The 10,000-nt window shown below is 52.7% G+C and overlaps 1 protein-coding gene across 1 annotated transcript in view; it reads right to left on the bottom strand.

The window, feature by feature from the left end:
* The window catches only part of LOC122262249 (uncharacterized), a 67,739-nt gene extending 59,330 nt beyond the window's left edge, over positions 1 to 8,409 (bottom strand). The window contains exons 1-2 of the mRNA XM_086531041.1: positions 8,309 to 8,409; positions 43 to 50 (exon numbers count right to left, since the gene is read on the bottom strand). Of these exons, the coding sequence (XP_086387167.1) occupies positions 43 to 50; positions 8,309 to 8,409 (109 nt within the window). The remainder of the gene's footprint in view (positions 1 to 42; positions 51 to 8,308) is intronic.
* Positions 8,410 to 10,000: the final 1,591 nt, after the last annotated feature.

Here is a 10,000-nt window from a genome sequence, read left to right as displayed (position 1 = left end):
ACAAAGCCACATACGCAAGCACACACACATACACACACACACTCACACACCTATAAAATTAGAGATACACAAATCAGGATTTAAAAACGCAGGCAAAAGTAAACATAATAAAAAAAATATGTAATAATGATGATAATAGAGAAAACAAAACACTAAAGTCCGAGAGCCACGCAAGCAGGAAACCGGCAAACATGGCAAGCACCAATCAGTACCGTTCAGGCGCAGGCTCGGCTGTTCGGCTTCCGATGAGGCACTGACGACCCCTTTAGTGTTGCTTCCTTCGGTTCCTGCTGAGTCGTGGAGGAAGGCGATCGCCGTTGGGTTTGCTTGGAAGCTGTTTGGTCAATAAGTCTCTCTCTCTCTCTCTCTTTCTCTCTCCTTCGCTCTCTCTCTCTCTCTCTCTCTCTCTCTCCTTCGCTCTCTCTCTCTCTCTCTCTCTCTCTCTCTCTCTCTCTCTCTCTCTCTCTCTCTCTCTCTCTCTCTCTCTCTCTCTCTCTCTCTCTCTCTCTCTCTCTCCCTCCCTCGCACCCTCCCCATCTAAACCTCTTACCCCCCCGCCCCCTCTCTCTCTCCCCCTACCCCCTCCCCACCTCTCTCTCTCCCTCCCTCCCTCCCTCGCACCCTCTCCCCCTCTTCCCCTCCCCCCTCCCCCCCTCTCTCTCCCACCCTCCCTCCCTCGCACCCTCCCCATCTGAACCTCTTATCCCCCCGCCCCTCTCTCTCTCTCTCCCTGGAGACACGAGGCATTGCTGAGGAAGGAGACACGAGGCAGTGCTGAGGATGGAGACACGAGGCAGTGCTGAGGATGGAGACACGAGGCAGTGCTGGGGAAGGTGACACGAGGCAGTGCTGGGGATGGAGACACGAGGCAGTGCTAGGGATGGAGACACGAGGCAGTGCTGGGGAAGGAGACACGAGGCAGTGCTGAGGATGGAGACACGAGGCAGTGCTGGGGAAGGAGACACGAGGCAGTGCTGGGGATGGAGACACGAGGCAGTGCTGAGGATGGAGACACGAGGCAGTGCTGGGGAAGGAGACACGAGGCAGTGCTGGGGATGGATACACGAGGCAGTGCTAGGGATGGAGAAACGAGGCAGTGCTGGGGAAGGAGACACGAGGCAGTGCTGGGGATGGAGACACGAGGCAGTGCTAGGGATGGAGACGCGAGGCAGTGCTGGGGATGGAGACACGAGGCAGTGCTGGGGATGGAGACACGAGGCAGTGCTAGGGATGGAGACACGAGGCAGTGCTGGGGATGGAGACACGAGGCAGTGCTAGGGATGGAGATGCGAGGCAGTGCTGGGGAAGGAGACACGAGGCAGTGCTAGGGATGGATACACGAGGCAGTGCTGGGGAAGGAGACACGAGGCAGTGCTGGGGAAGGAGACACGAGGCAGTACTAGGGATGGAGACGCGAGGCAGTGCTGGGGGAAGGAGACATGAGGCAGTGCTAGGGATGGATACACGAGGCAGTGCTGGGGAAGGAGACACGAGACAGTGCTGGGGAAGGAGACACGAGGCAGTACTAGGGATGGAGACGCGAGGCAGTGCTGGGGAAGGAGACACGAGGCAGTGCTAGGGATGGAGACACGAGGCAGTGCTGGGGATGGAGACACGAGGCAGTGCTGGGGAAGGAGACACGAGGCAGTGCTGAGGAAGGAGACACGAGGCAGTACTAGGGATGGAGACGCGAGGCAGTGCTGGGGAAGGAGACACGAGGCAGTGCTGAGGATGGAGACACGAGGCATTGCTGAGGAAGGAGACACGAGGCAGTGCTGGGGATGGAGACACGAGGCATTGCTGAGGAAGGAGACACGAGGCAGTGCTGAGGAAGGAGACACGAGGCAGTGCTGGGGAAGGAGACACGAGGCAGTGCTGGGGATGGAGACACGAGGCAGTGCTGGGGAAGGAGACACGAGGCAGTGCTGGGGATGGAGACACGAGGCAGTGCTGGGGATGGAGACATGAGGAAGTGCTGGGGATGGAGACATGAGGAAGTGCTGGGGATAGAGACACGAGGCAGTGCTGGGGAAGGAGACACGAGGCAGTGCTGGGGATGGAGACATGAGGAAGTGCTGGGGATGGAGACACGAGGCATTGCTGAGGAAGGAGACACGAGGCAGTGCTGGGGAAGGAGACACGAGGCAGTGCTGGGGATGGAGACACGAGGCAGTGCTGGGGATGGAGACACGAGGCAGTGCTGGGGAAGGAGACACGAGGCAGTGCTGGGGATGGAGACACGAGGCAGTGCTGGGGATGGAGACACGAGGCAGTGCTGGGGATGGAGACATGAGGAAGTGCTGGGGATGGAGACATGAGGAAGTGCTGGGGAAGGAGACACGAGGCAGTGCTGGGGATGGAGACACGAGGCAGTGCTGGGGATGGAGACATGAGGAAGTGCTGGGGATGGAGACATGAGGAAGTGCTGGGGAAGGAGACACGAGGCAGTGCTGGGGATGGAGACATGAGGAAGTGCTGGGGATGGAGACATGAGGAAGTGCTGGGGATGGAGACACGAGGCATTGCTGAGGAAGGAGACACGAGGCAGTGCTGGGGAAGGAGACACGAGGCAGTGCTGGGGATGGAGACACGAGGCAGTGCTGGGGATGGAGACACGAGGCAGTGCTGGGGAAGGAGACACGAGGCATTGCTGAGGAAGGAGACACGAGGCAGTGCTGAGGAAGGAGACACGAGGCAGTGCTGGGGAAGGAGACACGAGGCAGTGCTGGGGATGGAGACACGAGGCAGTGCTGAGGAAGGAGACACGAGGCAGTGCTGAGGATGGAGACACGAGGCAGTGCTGAGGAAGGAGACACGAGGCAGTGCTGGGGATGGAGACACGAGGCAGTGCTGAGGAAGGAGACACGAGGCAATGCTGAGGAAGGAGACACGAGGCAGTGCTGGGGATAGAGACACGAGGCAGTGCTGAGGAAGGAGACACGAGGCAGTGCTGGGGATGGAGACACGAGGCAGTGCTGGGGAAGGAGACACGAGGCAGTGCTGAGGATGGAGACACGAGGCAGTGCTGGGGATGGAGACACGAGGCAGTGCTGGGGATGGAGACACGAGGCATTGCTGAGGAAGGAGACACGAGGCAGTGCTGGGGAAGGAGACACGAGGCAGTGCTGAGGAAGGAGACACGAGGCAGTGCTGGGGATGGAGACACGAGGCAGTGCTGAGGAAGGAGACACAAGGCAGTGCTGTGGAAGGAGACACGAGGCAGTGCTGAGGAAGGAGACACGAGGCAGTGCTGGGGAAGGAGACACGAGGCAGTGCTGGGGAAGGAGACACGAGGCAGTGCTGAGGAAGGAGACACGAGGCAGTGCTGAGGAAGGAGACACGAGGCAGTGCTGGGGATGGAGACACGAGGCAGTGCTGGGGAAAGAGACACGAGGCAGTGCTGGGGATGGAGACACGAGGCATTGCTGAGGAAGGAGACACGAGGCAGTGCTGGGGAAGGAGACACGAGGCAGTGCTGGGGAAGGAGACACGAGGCAGTGCTGGGGATGGAGACGCGAGGCAGTGCTGAGGAAGGAGACACGAGGCAGTGCTGGGGAAGGAGACACGAGGCAGTGCTAGGAATGGAGACGCGAGTCATTGCTGGGGAAGGAGACACGAGGCAGTGCTAGGGATGGAGACGCGAGGCAGTGCTGGGGAAGGAGACACGAGGCAGTGCTGAGGATGGAGACACGAGGCAGTGCTGGGGATGGAGACACGAGGCAGTGCTGGGGAAGGAGACACGAGGCAGTGCTGGGGAAGGAGACACGAGGCAGTGCTAGGGATGGAGACGCGAGGCAGTGCTGGGGATGGAGACACGAGGCAGTGCTGGGGAAGGAGACACGAGGCAGTGCTGGGGAAGGAGACACGAGGCAGTGCTGGGGAAGGAGACACGAGGCAGTGCTCGTGATGGAGACACGAGGCAGTGCTCGTGATGGAGACACGAGGCAGTGCTCGTGATGGAGACACGAGGCAGTGCTGGGGAAGGAGACACGAGGCAGTGCTGGGGAAGGAGACACGAGGCAGTGCTGGGGAAGGAGACACGAGGCAGTGCTGGGGAAGGAGACACGAGGCAGTGCTGGGGAAGGAGACACGAGGCAGTGCTGGGGAAGGAGACACGAGGCAGTGCTGGGGAAGGAGACACGAGGCAGTGCTCGTGATGGAGACACGAGGCAGTGCTGGGGAAGGAGACACGAGGCAGTGCTCGTGATGGAGACACGAGGCAGTGCTGGGGAAGGAGACACGAGGCAGTGCTGGGGATGGAGACACGAGGCAGTGCTGGGGAAGGAGACACGAGGCAGTGCTGGGGAAGGAGACACGAGGCAGTGCTGGGGAAGGAGACACGAGGCAGTGCTCGTGATGGAGACACGAGGCAGTGCTGGGGAAGGAGACACGAGGCAGTGCTGGGGAAGGAGACACGAGGCAGTGCTGGGGAAGGAGACACGAGGCAGTGCTGGGGAAGGAGACACGAGGCAGTGCTGGGGAAGGAGACACGAGGCAGTGCTGGGGAAGGAGACACGAGGCAGTGCTGGGGAAGGAGACACGAGGCAGTGCTGGGGAAGGAGACACGAGGCAGTGCTGGGGATGGAGACACGAGGCAGTGCTGGGGAAGGAGACACGAGGCAGTGCTGGGGATGGAGACACGAGGCAGTGCTGGGGAAGGAGACACGAGGCAGTGCTGGGGAAGGAGACACGAGGCAGTGCTGGGGAAGGAGACACGAGGCAGTGCTGGGGAAGGAGACACGAGGCAGTGCTCGTGATGGAGACACGAGGCAGTGCTCGTGATGGAGACACGAGGCAGTGCTGGGGAAGGAGACACGAGCCAGCGCTGGGGAAGGAGACACGAGGCAGGGCTGAGGAAGGAGACACGAGGCAGTGCTGGGATGGAGACACGAGGCATGCTGAGGAAGGAGACACGAGGCAGTGCTGGGAAGGAGACACGAGCAGTGCTAGGGATGGAGACACGAGGTAGTGCTGGGAAGGAGACACGAGGCAGCGCACAGGATGGAGACACGAGGCAGTGCTGGGGATAGAGACACGAGGCATTGCTGAGGATGGAGACACGAGGCAGTGCTGGGGAAGGAGACACGAGGCAGTGCTAGGGATGGAGACACGAGGCAGTGCTGGGGAAGGAGACACGAGGCAGTGCTAGGGATGGAGACACGAGGCAGTGCTGGGGATGGAAACACGAGGCAGTGGTGGGGAAGGAGACACGAGGCAGTGCTAGGGATGGAGACGCGAGGCAGTGCTGGGGATGGGGACACGAGGCAGTGCTGAGGATGGAGACACGAGGCAGTGCTGGGGAAGGTGACACGAGGCAGTGCTGAGGATGGAGACACGAGGCATTGCTGAGGAAGGAGACACGAGGCAGTGCTGGGGATGGAGACACGAGGCAGTGCTGGGGAAGGAGACACGAGGCAGTGCTGAGGATGGAGACACGAGGCATTGCTGAGGAAGGAGACACGAGGCAGTGCTGAGGAAGGAGACACGAGGCAGTGCTGGGGATGGAGACACGAGGCAGTGCTGAGGATGGAGACACGAGGCATTGCTGAGGAAGGAGACACGAGGCAGTGCTGAGGAAGGAGACACGAGGCAGTGCCGAGGAAGGAGACACGAGGCAGTGCTAGGGATGGAGACGCGAGGCAGTGCTAGGGATGGAGACGCGAGGCAGTGCTGGGGATGGAGACACGAGGCAGTGCTAGGGAAGGAGACACGAGGCAGTGCTAGGGATGGAGACACGAGGCAGTGCTGGGGATGGAGACACGAGGCAGTGCTGGGGAAGGAGACACGAGGCAGTGCTAGGGATGGAGACGCGAGGCAGTGCTGGGGATGGAGACACGAGGCAGTGCTGAGGAAGGAGACACGAGGCAGTGCTGGGGATGGAGACACGAGGCAGTGCTGGGGATGGAGACACGAGGCATTGCTGAGGAAGGAGACACGAGGCAGTGCTGAGGAAGGAGACACGAGGCAGTGCTGAGGAAGGAGACACGAGGCAGTGCTAGGGATGGAGACGCGAGGCAGTGCTAGGGATGGAGACGCGAGGCAGTGCTGGGGATGGAGACACGAGGCAGTGCTGGGGAAGGAGACACGAGGCAGTGCTAGGGATGGAGACGCGAGGCAGTGCTGGGGATGGAGACACGAGGCTGTTCTGGGGATGGAGACACGAGGCAGTGCTGGGGAAGGAGACACGAGGCAGTGCTAGGGATGGAGACGCGAGGTAGTGCTGGGGATGGAGACACGAGGCTGTTCTGGGGATGGAGACGCGAGGCAGTGCTGGGGAAGGAGACACGAGGCTGTTCTGGGGATGGAGACACGAGGCAGTGCTAGGGATGGAGACGCGAGGCAGTGCTGGGGAAGGAGACACGAGGCAGTGCTAGGGAAGGAGACACGAGGCAGTGCTGGGGAAGGAGACACGAGGCAGTGCTGGGTAAGGAGACACGAGGCAGTGCTGGGGAAGGAGACACGAGGCAGTGCTAGGGATGGAGACACGAGGCAGTGCTGGGTAAGGAGACACGAGGCTGTTCTGGGGATGGAGACACGAGGCAGTGCTGGGATGGAGACACGAGGCAGTGCTGGGAGGAGACACGAGCAGTGCTGGGAAGGAGAGACGAGGCAGTGCATGTGAAGGAGACACGAGGCAGTGCTGGGGAAGGAGACACGAGGCAGTGCTCGGATGGAGACACGAGGCAGTGCTGGAGAAGGAGACACGAGGCAGTGCTGGGGAGGAGACACGAGGCAGTGCTGGGGAAGGAGACACGAGGCAGTGCTGGGGAAGGAGACACGAGGCAGTGCTGAGGAAGGAGACACGAGGCAGTGCTGGGGAAGGAGACACGAGGCAGTGCTGGGGATGGAGACACGAGGCAGTGCTGAGGAAAGAGACACGAGACAGTGCTGGGGATGGAGACACGAGACAGTGCTAGGGATGGAGACACGAGGTAGTGCTGGGGATGGAGACACGAGGCAGTGCTGGGGATGGAGACACGAGGCAGTGCTGGGGATGGAGACACGAGGCAGTGCTGGGGAAGGAGACACGAGGCAGTGCTAGGGATGGAGACGCGAGGCAGTGCTGGGGATGGAGACACGAGGCAGTGCTGGGGATGGAGACACGAGGCAGTGCTGGGGAAGGAGACACGAGGCAGTGCTGGGGATGGAGACACGAGGCAGTGCTGGGGATGGAGACACGAGGCAGTGCTGGGGATGGAGACACGAGGCAGTGCTGGGGAAGGAGACACGAGGCAGTGCTAGGGATGGAGACGCGAGGCAGTGCTGGGGATGGAGACACGAGGTAGTGCTGGGGATGGAGACACGAGGCAGTGCTAGGGAAGGAGACACGAGGCAGTGCTGGGGATGGAGACACGAGGCAGTGCTAGGGAAGGAGACACGAGGTAGTGCTGGGGATGGAGACACGAGGCAGTGCTGGGGAAGGAGACGCGAGGCAGTGCTGGGTAAGGAGACACGAGGCAGTGCTGGGGAAGGAGACACGAGGCAGTGCTGGGGATGGAGACACGAGGCAGTGCTAGGGAAGGAGACGCGAGGCAGTGCTGGGGAAGGAGACACGAGGTAGTGCTGGGGATGGAGACACGAGGCAGTGCTGGGGATTGATCATCATAATCATCATAATCATCATAATCAGCACAATCATCATTATCATTACTATTATCATCATTATCATTATCATCATCATTATCATTATAATAATCATCATTATTATTATTACAATTATCATTATTATTATTACCATTATCATTATTATTATTACCATTATCATTATTATTATTACCATTATCATTATTATTATTACCATTTTCATTATTATTATTACCATTATCATTAATATTATCATCATCATTATTACTATCATCATCATTATTATTATTATCGTCATTATTATCATCATCATTATTATTATCATCATCATTAACATTATCATCATCATTAACATTATCATCATCATTAACATTATCATCATCATTAATATTATCATCATTATATTAATATCATCATCATATTATCATTATCATCATTATCATTATCTTTAATATCATCATCACTTTCATTAGTATCCTCATAATCATTGCTATATTCTATATTTCTATAATTTTTATCATAAGAGATATTGTTGGTATTATCATCTTTATTGTCATTACCATCAGAACTACTGGCATAATCGTCATCAGTACTATCATGGTCATTTTCACCTTTGTTATTATGCGGACATTACTTTCACCACCCATATAGTTTTATCAATACTATCCACATGATTATATATCTTTTTATATATATTACATTATCTATATATATCATTTCACACCTCTTCCCTATTCCATGCCGTTGCTCGACCAGAGGCGAGGCAGAGCAAGGGAACTCCCGGCTCCTCCCAGGTCTTTGGGGACGAGGGAGGGCAGTCGCCATCTCTCTCCACTCCTCCAGGACTTGCTTGTTACATTTGGAGAGAAAATGTGACTGTTGATGCCTTAAGAATACATCTATCAATGGATGATAATAATGACAATGATAATGATAATTGCAATGGTATAAAAATAAAGATGGATCTGAAATACAATGATAAAATTAAATGAATAAATAAGATATGATGAAACTAAATAAAATGAGATACATTTATAGTAATATGAATGATTATATAGTGATTCAAATAAATATAGATAAAACATATTGATGTAAATAGTAACTATAAATAAAATCATAAAATTATATAAATAACTAAAATAAGATGAAACTAAATAAAATCAAATAGAATTATAGTAATATAAATAGTAATAGAAATGGTAACTATATGAAGCAACGATGACAACAATGAATAGGAAGAATGGCAATAATGATGAGGATAAAAAGAAAGTCGATATCCATCATATTAACATCGATGATAATAACATTAATGATGAAGTTGGCAACGGCGATATCAGTGATAATGGTAATAACAATACTGATAATAATGAAAAAAAGGATACTTATGACAGTGATAATAATGATAATGAGAATGATAATGGTAATGATAATCGTGGTACTAGAGATAGCGGTAACGATAATCACGGTAGTAATGGCAACGTTAGTAATATACATGATGATCATAAAAAAGGTTGATTAGTATCTTGGTTATGATAATAATGATCTTGGTGATAAGAACTATTGTCATGTTTGAGATCATCATTATCCTCTATGGTAATTATGATAATGGTTCATTCTATTACTAATTTGAAAATCATTATCACCTTTTATATTATTGTTGACAATGTAATCATCCTTACTGTCTTCATTTATATCGTTATCATCATAATTGAATATTTTCTTGATTACCATTAACATTGTCTATAATTAGTTATATTGTCATTATGGTTATTTCCTACATTATTTTCATCATCGTTGTTTTTACTTATAATATTGTATTCATTATCACAATTACTGCTATAATGATTTGTATCAATACTATCATTATTATCTTCATAATCATTACCAATAGAACTACTGATATTGTTATCACAATTATCATTATTGTTATTATTATCATCATGATAATTTTATCGTCATCATTATCCGTACCACTGTTACTATCATCAATGATAGAAATCGGAGCATTATAGTATTACTATCGTCAATATTCTAAGCATTATCTTTCGTATCACTATTAGTATCATCCTCATTCATATCATTATCATAATCATAAAGCTTGTTATAATTATAACGACCATGAAAACCACCACTGTTAGCGTTAGTATTGTCTTTCTTTTCATCATCATCTAAATAATTTTATAAGATCGTTCTCATGATCACCATTATCATTCTCACCATGGCAATACTAATCATAGGCTCTAATTTCATCAATTCTAACTATTTCGTCTTTGTCGTTATTGTTATCATTTTGACGATTTTCATAACATTCATATGTAAAGCTTGATATTCATTATCATCGTTATTATCATATTTATGATTTCAATAATTATATCAGAACCACAAACCCTATTAACATTATCAACATGAATATTTT

This window comes from Penaeus japonicus, unplaced genomic scaffold (assembly GCF_977035675.1).
Source record: "Penaeus japonicus unplaced genomic scaffold, GWHDUDI00000001_assembly GWHDUDI00000034, whole genome shotgun sequence".
Classification (NCBI taxonomy): Eukaryota; Metazoa; Arthropoda; class Malacostraca; order Decapoda; family Penaeidae; genus Penaeus; species Penaeus japonicus.
The sequence above is the reverse complement of the archived record's forward strand: the minus strand, read 5'-3'. Positions and strand labels throughout refer to the sequence as shown.